The 22,101-nt window shown below is 35.9% G+C and overlaps 1 protein-coding gene across 1 annotated transcript; it reads left to right on the top strand.

The window, feature by feature from the left end:
- The first annotated feature begins 207 nt into the window (after positions 1–207).
- On the top strand, positions 208–20,207 carry LOC107780209 (mitogen-activated protein kinase kinase kinase 20-like). The gene is made up of 5 exons (XM_075245009.1): positions 208–298; positions 13,212–13,841; positions 14,036–14,052; positions 19,815–19,895; positions 20,049–20,207. The coding sequence occupies exons 1-5, from the start codon at positions 208–210 to the stop codon at positions 20,205–20,207; spliced, it is 978 nt and encodes a 325-aa protein (XP_075101110.1).
- Positions 20,208–22,101: the final 1,894 nt, after the last annotated feature.

Consider the following 22,101-nt stretch of genomic DNA (forward strand, 5'->3'; position numbering starts at 1 on the left):
AATAAATTGAAATGGAAGTTAAGCGGCAAGGAATGAATAGGGTAAACAGAAAATAGGAAACAAAGGTTTTACTATATAACCAAAATATGTATAATACATCAACGTCTACACTGCGCAGCAGCACAAGAGACATTCACAAATTATTCTGAGAAAGAAATTGTAGAACAACGATCTAGTTCTAGTTCTAGTTCCAGCTCTACTTTTGTAATGGCCGACGAAGAAGAAGTAGAAGTTATGTGGAAAAGTGGCAGGACACTGGGGAAAGGAGGGTTTGGCTTTGTTTCGCTAGCTTCCACTGGTGATACCAATCTCGTTGCTACTGTTCATCATTGTGTAATTCCATCACTGATTGGTAAAGTCTTGTATGTTGAGCTGTTCTGAAACGCTTCAAGTAGAGAGGGAATTTTTCCGCATGTTTGAAGACTCTCCTCACATTATTCGCTCTTTTGGTGTTAAAGTGACGCTAGAAGATGATGGAAGCTTGGCTGATCGTTTGAATTGTGGTTAAAGTTAAAACACACACCTGTGTACGGTCAAAACTGATTAAGTCAGTCGTACGGACTGGTCGAGGTAATAATATTTCGATCAAAGGGTATCCGCGTGATGACGGGTCGAGGTCCAAAGTAAGGGCATCGAGCTTCGAGCTCTAAGACCGATCAACGACAAGCTCGGTATAATTATCGAGCTCATATCCAAATCGAACTATGAGGCAAAGCGGATATTATCGAAGATGCATAGACCAACCAATACTCACCCCGAATATCGAGACTTCAAGTCAGAGTCGAGCTCGAACCAAGGCCGAGGGCTCGATCCAATACCGAGGTCGAGCCGGTATCGAGCTCACAGACAAGAGCCTTTGCAACCGCACTAGGGGATAGAATCTTAATAGGAATCGAGGAAAAGACAATTCATCATGAATTCTCCACTATATTTTTTTATAGATAAAGTAGGATCCCTCTACTATAAAGGGAGAATCCTTGTAAGCATAAGGATAGATTGCAAAAAAGACAACTTCAGAGAGATTAACACTTTTGAGCTCATTTACTTTTCCTTGTTCATCAACATTTCCTTTTTCGCTGCCTTATATTTCATTCCATCTGTCAAAGAATATATATATTTCTATTTCACTCTGCAATTCGTACCAAGTTATATCACGTATCCTTAGAACCATATACAAATTTAACTCTATCCAATTTTTCGGGTAAACAGTTTGGCGCCCACCGTGGGGCTAAGGATAACAGTGGTTATTTGATACGAATTTGCAAAAACACACTGTTGTGTTTTGCGCTTGTTTCCGAAAATATCTTGGATTTCGGATTAGCAACGGTTAACTACTAGTCAAATGGCCACGCCGATCGACAACGAAAGCGGTCTTCAAGATGAGAATAATAACTTGACACCCAGTACCGAAAGACCACTTGTCAACCCCCTTGGAGCCCGAATCGGAGCAACGATAGATATCAATCCGCATGTGGCCATTGAGGCGAACCTACATTCTGAACCCGAAAATAGCATTCATGGAGGCACTCGATCTGCAGCTCGAGATACCCATAACGTCGAGGAAAACAGTATCAGCTTGCGTATGATTTTCGAAATGTTGCAAGCTCAACAGGCAGCAATAGCTCAGTTGCAGAGCCAAACCCAGCTACAAAGCAGGTCGGAGCCCAATCCATCTCGAGAAATCACCCACAGAACAGAGCCAGCCATAGTGAAGTCAAATGAACAAGAATTGGGGACTGCTCCCGAAATAGCTAAATTGCTCGAAGAACTCACAATGCGAGTCGAAGCCAACAATAAAATAGTAGAAACATATAACTCCAGGGTCGATCAGATCCCGGGAGCTCCACCAATGATAAAAGGGTTGAATGAAATATATTGAAGCTTGTTCTTTATACATTCATTGGGTTTTTGAGCATCCTAGGTTCCATATTCGATGAAGCCAGATGTGCCTAAACACTACTCAGTAGTTGAGTTTGTTATTATGATTAATCTTCTTGGTACTAGAATTCTTTGGTTTCATTTAATATGACTGATCTACTGTAATTTTAGTTTCCATGCTAGCGCCCGCTCATTTTTGTCCACCAATCTAGAAACAACTGGCTTCCTAAGAGATTTAAGTTTTGTGATAAAAAAGAATCTGAATACATCTAGGAAACGGTAGAATTGGAAATGAAAAGTTCTTGTGAAGGAACTTCTAGAAATACTTAAGACAATAATGAATGTGTAACGACCCAGCACAATCGTTTTGAGTGTTGTAGCTCTATTTTCTCATTTACTGTTTACTTTATGCTCATCTGTCGTTATGTGAGTCGCCGGGATAGTTGGTTCGATTCCGAGGACGTTCCGGAATAAGTTGATATACTTAGTCTCAAGGTTGTAAGCTTAAGTTGAAAAATATTGACCGTATATTGACTTATGTGTAAATAACTCCGAAATGGACTTTTGATGGTTCCGATAGCTCCTTTGGGTGATTTTGGACTTAGGAGTGTGTCCGGATAGTAATTTGGATGTCCGTAGTTGATTTAGGCTTGAAATGGAGAAAATAGAAAAATTAAAAGTTTTGGAAATTGAGAAGTTTGACCGAGAGTTGACTTTGTAGTTACCAAGCTCGAATTTTGGTTCCAGGAGTTGGAATAGGTCCGTTGTGTCATTTATGACTTGTATGCAAAATTTGAGATCAATCGGACTTGATTTGATAGGCTTCAGTATCGAATGTAGAAGTTAGAAGTTCATAAGTTCATTAGGCTTGAATTGTGGTGCAATTCATGTGTTAATGTTGTTTGATGTGATTTGAGGCCTCGACTAAGTTTGTATGATGTCTTAGGATTTGTTGGTATGTTTGGTTGGGGTCCCAGGTCATCGGGTGGATTTCAGATGGTTAACGGAGTGAAATGGGACTTTGAAGATTCCTGAAGTTTTTCTGGTATACAGGTCTGGTTTCCTTCTTTGCGATTGTGTGGATAGGTCCGCGATCGCGAAGGCTTGTTTTGGCAATTGGGATTTTTACTCTATGCGTTCGCGAGCGAGAGTCTGCGATCGCGAAGAGGAAATGAGGCAGGAGCTGGTCACGTACTTTGTTTTTTGCGATAGCATGAAAAGGGTCGTGATCGTGTTGGTCTGAGGAGGCAGTGCTTTGCGTTCGTGTGGAGATTGTCGCGTTCGCATAATATTAATTTTTGGGCAGCTTAGTTTGTGATTCGCGATTGCGAAGCATTTTTCGCGATCGCGATTGAGGGATAACTGGGCAGAATTTAAGTCTAAAAATGAGGGTTTGAGTTTATTTCACAATTTTATTTTCTAAGCTCGGATTGAGGTGACTATTAGAGAGATTTTCAAGGGAGTGATGGGGGTAAGTGATTCTTACTTGGTTTTGGTTAAATTCCATGAATATATCTTTGATTTCATTATTTAATTAGTGATTTGAGTTGAAAAATTGGGGGAAAATGGAAAAAGCTTCTTAGGCAGAATTTTGGGGATTTGAGCGAGATTTTGGTATCGGATTTGAGTAATTTTGATATGGTTAGACTCGTGGTTGAATGGGTATTTGAATTTTGTAACTTTCATCGAATTCCGAGACATGGACCTATGGGTTGACTTTTGAGTTGACTTTTTGACTTTTGATTTAGAATTTAGCATTTTCGTATGGAATTAATTCCTATAGCTTGAGTTGATTGTATCGAATTGTTTGTAGCTAGATTTGAGGCATTTGGAGGCCGATTCGTAAGGCAAAGGCTTGTTGGAGTAGAGATTTACACGGTTTGAGGTAAGTAACACTTCTAAACTTGGTTCTGAGGGTATGAATCCCTAAAATTACGTATTATGTGATTGGTGTTGAGGTGACGTGCATGCTAGGTGACGGGCGTGTGGGTGTGCACTGTAGTAATTATGATTTAGTCGATTCTATGAAACAGTGAGCTATCTTATCTGAATATTATTACTGTACTCTATGTGTTAGAGCACTTGAGTTGTGATTTATGCTAGAAATCATGTTTAGACTATGTGCTGGTACTATTGGGACACACAATAGTCATTCTTTATTGTTGAATTATTTGCTTAATTGCAGTTATGTACTTAGTCGTATTCATCATTATATGTCATATCTCAGTCTCTGTTATCATATATTTTCACATCATGTATCATTGATTTGGGCTGCTTAGCATGAGTGTTGTGAGCCCGAGAGACTGGAGAGATTGATGATTGAGTGAGGCCGAGGGCATGTTTGTGAGTGATATTTTTGGGATCGGGCTGCATGCCGCAGCAGGTTTTATTGATTCATGCCATGATTGGCTTATTATATCACTTGGGCTGGATCTGCCCCTCCGGAGTCTGCACACCCACAATGAGCGCAGTTGCTATTGATTCACAATGGGATCGGGCTGCTTGCCGCAACATGATTTATTTGCATTTGGGACAGACATTTTCATTTAGTTTTATGAGACTTTTACTTACTTAAGCTTATTTCCGTATAATTTAAATTTTAAGATGTTGGTATGTGTGAGTTGTCGGCTTGCTGCACTTGGGATTTTGGGTCGTGACAGAATGTATTGCATTTAATTGGAAGAAACAAGCCCTGATTTGTACTGTAACTTTGATGACCCAAAATATCATATTTAAATTTAATAAGTAATTCTGTGTTCTAAAACCTCGAAAAGCACTAACGGAACTAGCAATTTAAAGGCTAAAGACTTTCAAATTTGACCACGGGGTTGACTTTTTGATATCGGAGCCGGAATCCGATTTTGGAAATTTGAATAGCTCTGTTATGTCATTTATGACTTGTGTGCCAAATTTGAAGTCATTTCGGATTCATTTAATATGTTTTGGCACATGATTTGCAAATTGAAAAGTTTAAAACTTAAAAGTTCGAATCGAGGTGTGAATTATAATTATGATGTTGTTTGGCGGGAATTGAAACCCCGAGTAAGTCCGTATTATGTTTTTGGACCTGTTAGTATATTCGGACGGGTCCCGAGTACCCCGAGTGTGATTCGAATCGAAATCGGAACAAGAATTGGACTTAAGCAAAAATTTGAAATTTGGCCTTCTAGTGTAATCGCACCTGCGGATTTTTAACCGTAGGTGCTAGCTCGCAGAAGCGAGCCTTCCACCGCAGATGCGCCCGGGCGTGGCTGGACAAAAGTCCGCAGGTGAGGAAACCTGCACGCACCCCCGCGTCCGCAGAAGCGGACACAGTAATCGCAGAAGCGGAGGTCAGCGCAGGTGCGCATTTTTTCTTCCGCTGGTGCAAGACCTCGCCTGGTAGCCCATTTCGCCAATGCGAGGTTTTTCTCGCAGATGCGAGCTCGCATTTGCGAGTCTAGGCACTGCGGGTGCGGAAATGTCTGGGCAGTGTATATATCGAAGAGTCCGACATTTTTACTCATTTTGGTCATTTTGAGCTCGGTTAAGGCAAAGTTTTGGGCGATTTTCACGGGAAACGTTGGGGTAAGTGTTACTTATCCTATATTGATTATATTTCATGATTCCATACTCGTTTATATCATGAATCCGTGAATTTATAGAAGAAAAATCAGATTTTTATAAATTCTTCCAAAAATAAAAATTTAAGATTTGAATGTTCATTTGATATCGGAATTGAATAATTTTTGTATGATTAAACTCGTAGCGGAACGGGTGTTCGGATTTTGTGAGTTTTACGAAATTTGAGATGTGGGTCCCACTATCGAATATTTTTAAAAATTTTGGATTTTTATCTGAAAAATTAGTAAATTCATATGAAATTAATTCCTATGATTCGTATTGAGTATATTGAATTGTTTATGAATAGATTTGAAGATTTTGGAGACAAATTTAAAAGGAAAAGTTGTGGTCGAGTAATTGATTGAAATTTGCACAGCGAGGTAAGTGTCGTGGTTAACCTTGACTTGAGGGAATATAACCCTTAAATTATTTGTTATGTAAAATGCATGTGAACGACATATAGGCGAGGTGACTAGTGTCTATACGTCGTCAAATTAATGGTTTGCCTGCTTACTTAAAAAATCATAAATTATTTTAAATCATAAATTAATTATTATAATAATTGTTTCTCTCTTATTCTTTGTCAAATATTAATTCTTGAATTTCTGCATTAATTATTACATACTATTTGAATTATGTATTTTAATTGTTATTTGACATTTAGCATATTAAATATTAAACTGCCTATTTTCTCCCTGATTTCCATAATAATTTGCTATTTGTCATTGTTTGTTTTATAATTAAATCATAATTATTGTATGCTTGTTGTCTTATAATTTTATATTAACTGTTGCATTTATTGGGGAAATTTCTTCTATAAGAATTGGTAAATGGATATATTGGATGATCGAGTTGCACGCCGCAACAAAATTGATTGAAATGGATATATTGGAGGATCGGGTTGCACGCCGCAGCAGACTTATTAAAAAATTCATATTGGAGGATCGAGTTGCACGCCGCAACAGACTTATTAAGAAGTCTGTATTGGAGGATCGGGTTGCACGCCGCAACAAACTTATTAAAGTCAATATTCGGGGATCGGGTTGCACGCCGCAACAGACTTATTAAAAAGTCTATATATACTTGATTGAAATAAATATATGACAAGCTTGATTAAAAGGAATATATTAGAAGAGCGGGTTGAACGGTGCAACAAAATTGAATGTGAATATGTTGTGAGAGCGGGTTGCACGCTGCAACAGATTTGATGGAAATGATAATTGGTTACGACTGCTGAATTGGCTTCAATTATTATAAATGAGTTACCTGATTTATTTCTATTATTTGTTGTTGTTACTAATATTGCGTACAGGTTAATGTAAGTGACCCGCCTTAGCCTCGTCACTACTTCGTCGAGGTTAGGCTCAGCACTTACCAGTACATGGGGTCGGTTGTATTGATATTACACTCTGCACTTCTTGTGCAGATTTCGAAGTTGGTCTCAACGGCGTACCATAGACTTGCTCGGATTTCAGCTACCAAAGGAGACTTGAGGTATAACTGCATGGCGTCCACAGTTCTGAAGTCCCCGTCTATTGTACTTTAGCTGTTTTCGGACAGCTTTATTTTATTAAGACCTTTATTTGTATTTATTCTAGAAACTCGTGCACTTGTGACACTAATTCTGGGATGGTATTTAGACACCGTTATTTTTTTTATGTATTATTCACTACATTTCAGACTTTACTTCCACATTTGTTCTTTGTTATTAATAAATTTAGAAATTATTTTAAAAATGGATAATATTGTTCTAACGTTGGTTTGTCTAGCAAGTGAAATGTTAGGCACCATCACGGTCCGAAGGTGGGAATTTCGGATCGTGACATACGTCCAACTCCGAAAATATGTCATGTTTCGCGTAGGAGAAGGTATATTTGTAAATGGTTGGCGCCATGCTGGAGAATTACATTTTTTTCAGATATAATTCACTACCTTGTGTTGGATCCCTTACTAAATTTGTATGTACCTTAACATCTTTTATAGGATTTAACTTATATACGTTGGTAGTGTAAATAATTTTTACATTATGAATGTTGTTTAACTTGATGTAGTAGGTTTCCTATCTTATTTTTCAGATTGCCTGCTTCTGTAGCTACTTTGCAACCAAAAGGCACGGAGATAAGTTTCAGACGATGCCCACAGAATGACATAAAAGGTAAGCATTCAACTACTCACCATATCGAAAGATCCAAGCATAATCCTAAAACAATTTGTAGAAAGTTTCTTCGATCAATATAAACTGCAGTGTTACTTGGTGAACATGAATGGTGCAATTTATCAACTTTTCCAAGCTAGTGCTACAAACTTAATAAGATCACATCAGGCGTTGGGGTAGCTGATTCGAGACAGTAGACCTATAACGTGCTTGTGACCTTAAATATAGTCCATAAATCAATTGAAGAAGGTGAAATACTTAGCATACGCAGAGCCCTTTATTCAAACCAATTGCCAATGACCCTCACACCACACACATCCCGACCTTACATCCAACTTTGATATCCTATGAACCAGCTTCACCATGTCTAAGATAAGTAACGATGGAAACAATCAATTGAGAGACTGTTATCAATACAAATTTTAATATCCTCCTAAGATAGTAGACTAGAGCTCCTTCCTATTGTAATAGTAGATTAGAGTTCCATCCTATTGTAAAAACATGTAAAGATTTGACTAGATACAAGGCAAAGATTTTATATACCATAGTTAAGCAAAGAGTAACATGACGCTGCAACAAAATAAACATGACACTTGATCTTTCAGCTAATCGATTAACTGGTGGGCTTCCTTCAGCCTTTGTTTCATGCTCTTCACTCTTCAGTTTGAACCTTGGTGAAAATGAACTCTCTGGGTGATTTTCTTGCTTTTGTAGTGAGCCATATACCAAAATATTATAAATCTACATGTACCATTTAATAGAGTTACTGGTCATGTCCCTCGATAACTATTGGCAAATTTTGATCAACTTCAAGTACTGGATCTCAGCTCAAATGCCTTTACAGGGGATGTACCTTTTTGAGTTCTGCACGAAAAACTCAGCTCGAAAAACTAATATTGCCTAATAATCATCTCACACGCATCATATATGCCATCTCAGCTAGGACTCTGCACAAAACTGAAGATAATTAATCTCAGTTTCAATAACCTAAGTGGTTCAATCCCTCAGGAGATTTTGAATCTACCAAGTGTTTCGGACTTAGTCGCTTGGGGTAATAGTCTCACAGGAAAAATTCCAGAAGGATTTTGCATGAATGGGGGAAGTCTTCAGGCAATAATTCTCAACAATAATCTCATTACTGGACCACTTCCAAATTCTATAATCGATTGCACTAGTCTGGTTTGCGTCTCCCTGTCCAACAAATAGCTTACTGGGGAAAGTCTTCTTGACATTGGTAATATGGTTTAGGTGAATTACTTGAGATCGAGGGTATTCGCGTAGATAAGCTGGTAAATTTTCTTAGTATTCTTTCATGTCCATCGGGATGAATTTACTTGGCTAGCAAACTATACACTTTCTAATCTCATTAGCACTTCCTTTTTCTTTATTCATCCTTGTCATATGTATAAACTATAGGAGTAATTAGTAGTTAACCCTTTATCCAATTATCCGTTAGGAATATTAGAAAGAACATCCCTTTATCGCGAGCTCTCTTTTCTAATTTCTATATTATTTCTTGTTGACCTTTGTGGACTTTTTAATTTAAATTCCTATCATTCCTTTGTAATCGTATATTATTTCCATTTCATTTTATATGATAGTGGTTAAGTAGATATGGCAATCCTAAAAAAAAACATGTTTTATTGAAGATTAAACGAAAATGCAAAGATAAAAAGTTTTCGACAATGTATCAACATTTTTAGGAATGGACAGAAAAAGAATGTCCTATAAAATACGCGGATAGAGAAATCTTTACTACTCATGACTTTGGTCCTATTTACTTGTCAATTTAGCCTTTCTGCACACCCCTTAACAAAAATGTTAATAATATAAGTTGTTTCGACTAAATTGATCTTATTTATTTTTTGACCTTTCAATGATTTTACTTCTTTCTAGAACACTCATTAGAGTAATAATGATAAATTGAATAAAATAATCAATTCTTTTTTGTTATTCTAAAATAATAAGTATTTTGGAACAACTAATTTTAGCGAAAATGACAAGTAAATAGGAAAGTATTTTCCATTTTAGAAACACAAGAGAATGATTGTGGAGAGAGAGATTAATGAGATAAAATCAATTTGTAGTATTACTTTGAAATGAAAGAAAATAAGGTTAATTTAGTTAAATTCTCCTTTTAATTAATATTTTTTAAGGTGCGCGTAAAAATAGAAAATAACAAGTAAAGTTTAGTGGGAATTGTTTTTAACAAATTGCAAACATGCAAGTTGAACACTTGGTGCTTATTGCACATGCAACATTAAATTAAAGGCAAAAATGATTTGATATAAATAGTGAATACCAGTAAAAGAAATATTAGATTAGTGGAATATCGATGAATCATATTGAGTTATGAGAGAAGAAAATAATTTTAAAATTTAGTACCACCAAAAATATCATTCAGCCTAATTTTAAGGTTTGGACGACTCCTTTCATCATTCTTTATTGTGGTTGTAGTCTTCCTTGGTAAGCTTATAGCCTCAGTTAAGAAAGCAGTTTTCTTATGATGTTCAGCTAAATTGGCCAAAAGGTCTGCTGGGATATTTTCTTCCCTGAAGATGTGATTAAACTGGAACGCACTACCGGGATTTCCTTTGGAAAAATTAACCGGGATTTGTTTATCATATGTGTTTTATATTTCAATTTCTAATAATTTTAATTTTTTTTATACTTACTGCAACTCTCTCTCATATTAAATTATGGTTGTGTTGTCCTTAATGTACAATTTAGTAGTTGACCATGAAACTAAAAATTCATGGCATTAGTACAAGTCACACAGTCAGAAAGAGAAAAATATATAACTAACGAAAAAGAAACATAGAACGAAATGAAAAATGAGAAAACCTCCACCCCTATAATTAGGAGTGTTCAAATCGAACCGAAAAATCGTACCAAACCAAAAAGTCAAATCAAACCGATCAAAAAATTCGACTAGCTTTGGTTTGATTTGGTTTGGTATTGAGTAAAAAATCCCGAACCAAACCGACATATAAATATATAATTTTTATATATTTTGAAGACTTTATATAGAATTTTCTTTAAAAAATATCTAGAAATATTTTGGTTCCTCTCATGAGATATACTCCCTCCGTTCACTTTTACTTGGCACGTATTGACTTTTCACGCCCCTTAAGAAATAATAAATGAAGTGCATAATTTATCATGATACTCATATTAATTTATGCATATTTTATGAGAAAATGATTTAAAATGAGTAATAAATATTGTGGGTATAACAGGAATTTTTTTTTTATCTTCTCTTGATATGCGTAAAGTGACCAGTAAAAATAAAAATCTATTTTTAGTATACATGCCAAGTAAAAGTGAACGGATGGAGTAATATTTAATAAAACTATAAAGTGCATTCATTTTTATTTACTTTAAATAGTGAGTTGTATCACTTTCATATCAAGTGTTATTGAATGTGTTAATCATCTCTATGTTCTTATATATTCATATGTCAAGATTTCTTATATCTACTTTGAATTTGAAATGGTATTTTGATAGTTTAAAATTAAATAGAACATATCATTATTTAGGTATTATATTGATTTATATGTTTAATTATTAAATTCGGTTAACCTTGAAAATGTATATCAACTAATATTATTAGACAACTAAGAAAATAACTATCATGTGTTACTAAAAAAACTTCTCCCATAAGAATATTTTAATATATAAATCATATGTTTGTTAATTGTTTTTAATTTTTACTAAACATAAATTCACTTATCAAAAGTTTATCTATAACTTTGATAAAGTAAAATTACAATAATATTCATGTAACAAAAAAATCTGAAAAACTCGACAAAACCGAACCAATCAAAACTGATATAGTTGGTTTGGTTTGGTTTTGATAAAAACCGAACCAACATGCCGGTTCATGTCCCCTACCTACAAGAGTGTTCCGGTTTTTATATAACTAGTCAATACTTTCTTCTCTAGTTGATCTTGTGTTTACCATTAATTATAAGTCATTTGAGAGATAGAGAAGAATCCTGACTTCAATATCTCAACTTATAAATCAAATAATTGAGATGAGTTGTGTTCATCATCGAGCATGGTTAAGGTTAATCTGAAATGTTTTTTCTTGCAAATACTTTGTTTAGGAATTGCTCTGCATTCTTCCTCCTTGTAAAGTTAATTCTTATTCTCCGGATTGGTACCTGACTTTGTACCACTTAGCTTTTTGAGTTTTTACTTAAGAATATTTAACTCTCGTAATGTATATGAAAATAGGAGTTGACATAATTATATTAAGAATAGTCATATTAACTCAAGATAGTTCTTCTTTGAAATAAAAATAGCTAAATTCCATAAAAATGACTCCATATTAGTTTCATTTGAATAAAATAATTGCATGTTATTTGCTTAACCATGAAAGATTCTAAGGTGTATAATCTGAGGTAATAATTAAGCTGAAACTACTAGACGATAAATAATTATAAATTTGTTGCTTAAAATCAACATTGAAGTAGAAAGTAAAGATTTACTAGCTAGAAACTAAGTAATTCATCTCAAATTTGATAAAGTAAATTGATTAGCGGGAATTGGAGATTGTTCGTTTGCTAAAACCTTGTATCCCTGATCGTTGATTCAGTACGTTCCTATTTCCCAGGAACTTTTATAAATCTTCATATGCTTTATGTCTTTATGATAATAGTATTTATTGCAAAAATCAAGAGGATGATTATAGTAATACATGAAAATTTGGGCGTAGTACTTTTGTACTCCCCATTTGAGTAAAAATCTACTATGAAAGACATTCTTCACTATGAAAATTTTTATCAACGAAACTTGTATGACAGTCTAATTCTAGAATGTATAAGCATAGGAATTGACATAATATTCAGCCTATTAACAAAAGAAACTTGTTATATTTGCTTTATTTTTGCTCATAGAAATAATTAAATTCGTCAAATGACATTAGTTTCATTTGAAATAAAATATTTGCATTTTTATTGCGTACACAACAAAATTTAAGGTGCATGTCTTGTGGTAAATCGAGTATTAATTTGAAAATAATTATTACTTACAAATTATTGTGTAAAAACGAGAAGAAGATTAAACAAATAATAATAGAAATTAACAGTTCACCCAAAATTTCATAAAATAGGCCTTATTACACTAATTAATGTGTTAACATATGACTTCTAAATTATGTGTTAACATGACTTTTCTTCTCGTTTATATACGTTTATATTAAAAAAGACAAAAGGACGGTTTTGGAAATTAATAAATAAAAAGTTAGTAGTTCTCTTTTTTGAATTTTTGCTGGAGACCGGAGAGGAAAGGAATTTAAATACGTGAATGACTAGGGTCATATTTTGAGAAAATAAAAAAAATGAATAGGGCTAGCTGTAACAGAAATATGGAAAGTAAAAATAGGAAACAAAAGTCAGAATCCTACTTAATAAAGGATTGGGACGTCGTAATACTCCTCAACTTCACCTTGTAACATAAGAGTACGAAGCAGCAGCAGCAGACGTTCACAAATTACTTTCAGAAATGGCTTCACTCTTGTGGAAGAGAGTGAGAATACTGGGTAAAGGTGGATATGGGGTTGTTTCTTTAGCTTCAACGTCCGATAATCAACCTCCCACGTTAGAGCGTCTTCCACCTCTCATCGCCGTGAAAACTTGCTTACTCCATCGCTCTCAATCGTTGCAATATGAAGAGGCATTCCTCAGCATGTTTGCGGACTCGCCTTTCATTATTCACTGTTTCAGACCTAATATTGAACTACAAGATGGCGTTGCCGTTTACAACTTACTACTCGAATATGCCTCCGGAGGAAGCTTAGCTGATCGTCTTCACAACTACAACTCAGGGAAAGGACTGTCAGAATTTGAAGTTAGAAAACACACGACGAACATTGTTTTAGGTCTCATTCACATACACAATAGAGGAGTTATTCATTGCGACATCAAGCCCGATAACATTCTTCTTGCGGGCACTGATGAAACTGCCAAGATTGCGGATTTCGGGCTCTCTATGACTTTGGAACAGAGCAGAACAGGAAATCAGGGACTGAGAGGAACTGAAAGGTATTTGGCACCAGAATCCGTGGTTGACGAAAAGTACGGAACAGAAGTTGATATATGGGCTCTCGGTTGCACTGTCTACGAGTTGATGACGGGGACACCGCTGTGGGAATCAGATGAAGATAGTCAAGATTCGAATGTTTTATACAGATCAGAATCGGGTTTGAGGAATGATGTTTGGCATATTTCGATATGTGTTGATGTTACTTTGCTCATGCTTTAACCACTTTTTGATGTTATTTAATCTTTAAAATACCCAACATGGTGTAATTATTGGTTTGATGACTAATTAAGTTATGTATGACGATTTAAGGTGTTCGGAGTGCAAAATATGAAGAAAAGGTGGTTTAGCCAGAGGAAGAAGGGTTGGATGCGTCGCATCCAACCTAGGAAAACATCATCCTGCATGCACCCTTAGCAGTGAAGTCGGCCCATAGCGTCCACCGTAGCATCCGAAGCTGAGAAGTGGAGGACGAGGTGGATGCGACGCATCCACCTTAGCATCAATCCCTGAAGCCGAATTGGACTAGGAATAGGAGAGCTTTGGCCCACGACTTTTGTATGCAATATATAAGCTAAAAACGCCTCTTTTAGGTTATCTAACATATTGGGAAGAGGGAAAAAGCCAGGAAAAAGCTGTGGAGGCCGGAATTCATCAAGTTTCATCTTTCTCCCACCAAACTTAGTAATTTTTATGTTTCTTTATATGATTTGTTGTTTGGCTACCATGTCTATGTGGAGCTAAACTTCACGTTCTAGGGTTGTGGTTCTTTCATGACTATTGTTATTCGGATATTGATTTTGACTTCTTGATTTATCATATTAGTTTATTTATTCAATCTTGCGCTTAATTATTTAATTGCTTGATCACCAATTGAATATTATCTACGAATCTAGAATTGAACTCGAAAGTGGGAATTCTATATTGCATATAGGATTGAGTAGGGCAAGTTCTTGAACTCGGGCATCGGGGAACGGATTCGTGGTTAGGATAGACATATACCTAATTGCCTTGCTTGGTTGATTTACAGGAATTATAAATGCGTTCTTGTTGATTCTAACTCCATAGACATATAGGCGTTAGGTTAGCTTGAATAGGCGAGTAAGAACTCGACAGATTCTTATGAGCAATATTAACCCTGTCAACCAATAAGCTAGATAAATTAGTCGGTCAATTCAATTGAAGAATACAATAGGATTGTTAGATAGCCCATAACCCTAGATCGTTTTAATTACATTGATATCATTAAAATCTGCTCTTTCTCTGTTCAAAGTTTATTATTTATATTTTTCTTATTTAATTAGTTGGAATAAAATATTTTTAGATTTAATTCTTGTTTAGATAATAAGGATAGTCTAATTTAGTTAATAGTTAATCATAAGTCCTCGTGGGTTCGATATCCGACTTTTAGTCACTTTATTACTTGACGACCGCGTATACTTGCGTGAGTGTGTTTGGTCGCAACAAGTTTTTGGCGCCGTTGCCGGGGACTTAGAAATTTGCTATTTTTCTAGATTAGACATTTTTTTTATCTATTCATGTTTTTTTTTATTATTTTATTTTAGTTAGTATTTTTTATTTATTTTAGCATGGCATCTTGGAATAAAAATTGTTCGAATGATGGTTATTCTTATTTTGATGATCCTTGTCCATATTGTGGAGGACCCCACTGGTGGAAAAATTGTCAGAATGTTCCCAGGAGCGAGTTGTGCGCACAATCTCAATCCTTTGAGTGGAATATTTGTAATATGTGTGGTGGTCAAGATGGCCATTGGGATGGTTGTCCTAATTTTGTTCATCCTTCTCTGAGCCCTTATTATGATCTTTCTAATGATATTTCTGAGTTTGATAGGGGCAATGAAGTGCAGGATATGGAGCCTGATGCATATATCAGGGATATTCTGAGGCAAGTAGCAGAGCAACAGGATGAACTCAAAAAAGATATGAAAAAAATGAAGGCAGCAATCACAAGAATGAAGGCCAATATGGAAGAATTGAATGAAGAGAGCGAGTACCAGCAAGAGAAAATTTTTGAAAAAGAGGAGATTTTGAGCCAAACTTGGCTGGTAGAACAGGCTGAAAAGTTAGAAATATATGAAGCTCAACATGAGGAACTTACTGATGGGATGAGACACTTTATAGAGGGAAGATCTAAACTGGGACAAGGGATCTATAAATTTGTCACTACTATTCACGACTTGCAAGATAAATTAAATGCAAAGGTTGTTGCGTCTATCGCCCAACAAAATAGTAATGAGTTGTCAGAAGCTGAAAAGGAGCTTATACGCCAAATTGAGGAGCTAAAAGTGGAGAGCCAATCATTCGAGCATATTTCTGTTGATGATGCCCATGTTGAGAAAAGTACACTAGAGCCATGCGAGGTAGCAGATAATGTTATATTTGAAGACTCTAATGTGTGCACATATGAGGATATAAATAGTAATACAATTCTAAAGTTGGGGCGTGTTGGTCCTCATTCTAAACATTTTTCGACATTGTATTTGGATGATGACATGGAAATCGAGTCATCTAAGCCTTTGGAGGAGTCAATGGAAGAGGAACATGATGCCTATATTTTTGAATTTGTCATGCCAAAAAGCAAAAAATATATTCCTCATCTAAAGGCCGAGAAGTGTAGAGTGAAAAATTTATTACTTGGCCTGGTTATCTTTGTAGCCCCACCACTGGAGCATAGCCGCAAACTGGATGCCATGTTAGGGGCTCAATTCATAAGTTCGAGGTGGAGGCAAAAAGTGGTTCACGTCGTGCCGCTACGTTAAATCAGGCGCTTGTTGGGAAGCAACCCAGCGTTACTGCTTTCTTTTATTTTTGTTTACTTTTTATTTTATTTTATTTTTATTATTTTGTAGTATTTATTTTTGTTTTGTAGGATTATGAGCATAGGAAGCAAAGCCATTAGAAGAGTGCAAAAGCGAGCTAGATGGTGAGGACTAAGTGTGGGGTGCCCACACAAAGGACGATGCCTGGGGGAAGTCTGAGTACCTCGTGAGCCGCTATTGCTTCGGCCTTTGGCCTACCAGGGAGTCTCGTTTACCCTCTTATTATTTATAATGTGCATTGAGGACATTGCAAAATTTTAAGTGTGGGGTGAGGAGATCGTTTGGATAAGTTTCTGTGCTATTTTAGCTTAGTTGTAGTACTCATTCTTAAGTGTAGTAGCTTTTGTGAAGAAAAAAAAAATGAAAAATTAGAAAAATTGGACTTTTCCAGACGATTGATCGCTATATATATATATATATATATATATATAGTATCTTTGTAGATAGTAATAATCCCCTGTGGTTTTTCTTTGTGCCTCGGTTCTTTTCCATGGGATGTAGTTTGAACCGGGTAATTTTGTTTTCTTTTTAGAGTAGAGTAGGAATGTATGGAATAAAAGGAGGAAGAATGATGAACCTAGGTGACCTTGACTTGGTTGATACTGGCATATTTAAGCTTTTACATATGTAATATCTTCCCTTCTCACTCTGAAATTATTGATGATGCCTTGTTAAAACGGATAGCATGTTTTGTGGCGCCTATTTCTCATTTTCTTGACTTGTGTTCACTTTGCGCTTAATGCTTAATATCTCGTGGCTCCGTGAATACTTGCATTACTTGAGAGTCGGAATGTAACCGTCCTTAGTGAGTCATGTGCCATGTGTGGTAAGGTTTTTGTGTAGTCCATGTAGTGTACTTGTGTCTAGAACTTGCCCGGTATGTGAGTTGAAGCGAAATTTTAGGTGATGCTCGGTTTGAAAAATGATTTTAGGCTTTCTTTGATCTTTTTGAGCTTATTGCTTATCACAAATAGAATCTATCCCTAGTTAACCCTTTTGAGCCTGTAGACCTTTTATTTGGTACCCACATTACAAGCCTATACCCTTTTTATTCTTAATTGACATTGTTTTGATCCTTTTACCTCTTAAAGCACTTTAATTGTTAGATGAGCGCTAAAAGAAGTAAGAAGGGACTAAGTATGGGGTGACTTTTGAGTGGAACCAATGAAAGAAAGAAGGGTGCACTTATTTTGTAAAATAATACGCCACTAGCGAAAAAAAAAAAAAAAGAAAGAAAAATATAGAGGAATAAATTATTGTCTTATTCTTGCTAGTGGGTATGAATTAAAGTAGTGCTTAAAGAAAGAGGAAATATTGTTGGGGTGATATTATTTGTGAAATTGAAGTGGTGTTGAAGAATTTGCGCTTAAGTTATTTGATGATGTGTTAAAGTGCTTAGGAGGTTGAGTCATTATTCCTAAAATATATCCTACCCGTCCCTTAGCCCACATTACAACCATGAAAAAGTCCTAATTGATTTTAGATCGAGCGAGCTTACATTAGTAGAGATTTACATTAAGGGCAAGCCTATGGTACTAATTTCATGCATGTGACTTCTTTGTGAGAGTGAGCGATTTTCTTTGATATATGTGAGTCATTAAAATATATTTGATCATGAGATTCGAATGTGTGGATTGAACTCGCTCTATTGTTCTTGTTGTGAGGGCACATGGTTTCACGAGGGATAGGTAACGTTATTAGACTTCTCTATGATGTTGGGTGTTCAAGCCATGAGTACATAGTGACATTGAGTCGGTTTTTGAGGTTAGGGTTGTTGTGAGCATGTTGTCTTTGTTCGAATATGTTTAAAGAAGGGCATAAGTAAAGGGAAGTGTATGTGATGCATAGTCTAGAGCCTAATTGTTGCAAATAACCATGGTCATAGATGTAGTGTGCTTTGAATGATAAGAGCTTAATTTTATTTTGTTTACTATAGTGATGGTTTGTTCGAGGACGAACAAAGGTTTAAGTGTGGGGTAGTGATGTTTGGCATATTTCGATATGTGTTGATGTTACTTTGCCCATGCTTTAACCACTTTTTGATGTTATTTAATCTTTAAAACACCCAACATGGTGTAATTATTGGTTTGATGACTAATTAAGTTATGTGTGACGATTTAAGGTGTTCGGAGTGCAAAATATGAAGAAAAGGTGGTTTAGCCAGAGGAAGAAGGGTTGGATGCGTCGCATCCAACCTAGGAAAACATCATCCTGCATGCACCCTTAGCAGTGAAGTCGGCCCATAGCGTCCACCGTAGCATCCGAAGCTGAGAAGTGGAGGACGAGGTGGATGCGACGCATCCACCTTAGCATCAATCCCTGAAGCCGAATTGGACTAGGAATAGGAGAGCTTTGGCCCACGACTTTTGTATGCAATATATAAGCTAAAAACGCCTCTTTTAGGTTATCTAACATATTGGGAAGAGGGAAAAAGCCAGGAAAAAGCTGTGGAGGCCGGAATTCATCAAGTTTCATCTTTCTCCCACCAAACTTAGTAATTTTTATGTTTCTTTATATGATTTGTTGTTTGGCTACCATGTCTATGTGGAGCTAAACTTCACGTTCTAGGGTTGTGGTTCTTTCATGACTATTGTTATTCGGATATTGATTTTGACTTCTTGATTTATCATATTAGTTTATTTATTCAATCTTGCGCTTAATTATTTAATTGCTTGATCACCAATTGAATATTATCTACGAATCTAGAATTGAACTCGAAAGTGGGAATTCTATATTGCATATAGGATTGAGTAGGGCAAGTTCTTGAACTCGGGCATCGGGGAACGGATTCGTGGTTAGGATAGACATATACCTAATTGCCTTGCTTGGTTGATTTACAGGAATTATAAATGTGTTCTTGTTGATTCTAACTCCATAGACATATAGGCGTTAGGTTAGCTTGAATAGGCGAGTAAGAACTCGACAGATTCTTATGAGCAATATTAACCCTGTCAACCAATAAGCTAGATAAATTAGTCGGTCAATTCAATTGAAGAATACAATAGGATTGTTAGATAGCCCATAACCCTAGATCGTTTTAATTACATTGATATCATTAAAATCTGCTCTTTCTCTGTTCAAAGTTTATTATTTATATTTTTCTTATTTAATTAGTTGGAATAAAATATTTTTAGATTTAATTCTTGTTTAGATAATAAGGATAGTCTAATTTAGTTAATAGTTAATCATAAGTCCTCGTGGGTTCGATATCCGACTTTTAGTCACTTTATTACTTGACGACCGCGTATACTTGCGTGAGTGTGTTTGGTCGCAACAAGTTTTTGGTGTTTCAGAATGCCAAGTTGTCGAACGAAACACAAGATTTTTTGAAGAGGTGTCTAGTCAAGAATCCCAGATCACGTTGGACAGCGGAGATGCTATTGAACAATCCGTTTCTGAATTCATCCAAAGTAGCAGACAATGTCCAGACTGCAACAAAGACAACTAAGAAGCTAAAGATTATTTTACGCAGACCGCAGCAGAAGACAGCAATCAAGAATCCCAGTTCACGTTGGACAGCCGCCGACATGCTATTGAACCATCCGTTTCTGAATTCGTCCAAAGTAGCAGATAAAGTCCAGCCTGCAACAAAGACAGCTAAAAAGCTAAAGATCATTTTACGCAGACCGCAGCAGAAGATAGCATTCAAGACACCACATAACCGTGAACTGATCGTACAACATTGATGCAATAATCAGAATCTACCTACAGAATCTGAGGAAATTAGAGAAGGATCTCGCGGAAGGCTGCTGGTGATACTGAAAGTAGATACTCATATTGATAATTGATTTGTAATATTATGTAAAAGAACTACGTGTGGGCTTGATCCCTCTTTAGGATTTGTTAGTGGGGTACGTACGCAGCTGGTGACCAAGATGATCTCAGGTGCAGCCCCTTCTTAGTTAAAAAACAATACAACTGAATACTGTATATGTATAGAACTACGTGTGGGCTTGATCCCGGTTTAGGATTTGTTGGGGGTACGTAGGCAGCCTGTGATCAAGATGATCTCTGGTGCAGCTCCTTTTTAGTTGAATAAAATGAAGTTTTTTTTATATGCTCATAGTTGATCAATGCTCCTTACAAAGAAAGGCGACTTGTTGTAAGCTTTTTTTTGGTCATTGATAAGTGACATCAGTTTGTAATACATACCTTAGTAAAATTGGCAGAGTTCTATTCTGTTTCATTTATTAATGTTAAATGCTAGTCGATTTTCAAACTGCAAACTCTATTGCAGTTTCATAAACGCTACTTAGCAGTTGAGTTTGTTAGTATGAATGATTGATCTGCTAGATTTCAGAAATCTTTGGTTTCATTAATGTGACTGATCTGCTACACTTCTAGTTTCCATGTTAGTGCCCGATCATTTGTCAACCAATTTAGAAACAACTAGCTTCCTAGTAGATTCAACTTTTGTAATAAAGTAGAATCTGTAAACATCAGGGGAAACCGTAGAATTAGAAAAAGAATAAGTTAAGAGCAAACTTTTGGAAATATTTTAGACAATAATGAGTACCAACATTTCATGTTTATGGGCTCTCTTTCTTGGTTATGGGATTGTTGTTGTAGGTGACACTGTTGTTGTTACAAGAAAATTTAGTGCTGACAAGATGGTAATATCTATCGGGAATATATTGTTCCTGCCAATTCTCAGCAGTCTAATAAATGGCCTGAAACTGCTTTCATGTCACAAAATGCATTGATGAGTTCTCTAGGACTCTCCCCCAGTAGGTTTCGCGCAGGTACAGACCCTGAAACATCACCTGTAAATCAAATGTCCTCTAAACCGTTCATCATTACTGTTCAATCCAGTACTGAGAAAGTTCAGTAGCCTTCTAGTTCCAAATATTCTAGCTAAACTAGTGAATATCACAAGTTCATTCTTACCTCGCAACTGCATGAGTGAGCTCTGGAATGCCATTTTATGTTGCTAATTCATGACAGAAGTTTCTTAGCGTGTAACGTGTTCAATAGATTGGAGTGGTTCCGTTGCTGCTTGGCTTTTAGTTGCAACTTCGTTTTGCCTTGATTCATTGTTGCTATTATCTTGCAGTGATGCTTATCTCCAATGTATTAATACAGCCTTAGACTTTCCACATTTGCTGGCATGCATCAAACGTTGAAAATGATTCCTCCAAATATGATCCTTTAAGTTTACAAGAAGGGTTCAATCTGGTTATTGGTAAATTTATAACCAACATATATACAAAGAAGTTTTAGCTGTACCATTTTGATCAAAGTATCAATTTAGCAATCTTGAGTGAACTGCGCTAATTTGGTATTGGATTGTCAACCAAAGTTTCCACTTTTAGTTGACTTGGGTAGATATAATCTGCATCAAGTAAAGCCTTAAGAAGTTGAGATATTAAACTTGTTCTTTCCTTTAGCTTTTCTGACCATATCTGGTCTGTTTCTTTGGATGAATGTGGAATTAGACATTAGACATGTATAATGATACAGAGCAAGGCAAGACATCCGCTAGGACATAAAAAGATGAAATACCTTCATAGATAGCTATACAATACGTACAACTAGAATGATATGAATGTGGTTATGTTAAAAATATGTATTACTGATAAT

Source organism: Nicotiana tabacum, chromosome 22 (assembly GCF_000715075.1).
Source record: "Nicotiana tabacum cultivar K326 chromosome 22, ASM71507v2, whole genome shotgun sequence".
Taxonomy (NCBI): Eukaryota; Viridiplantae; Streptophyta; class Magnoliopsida; order Solanales; family Solanaceae; genus Nicotiana; species Nicotiana tabacum.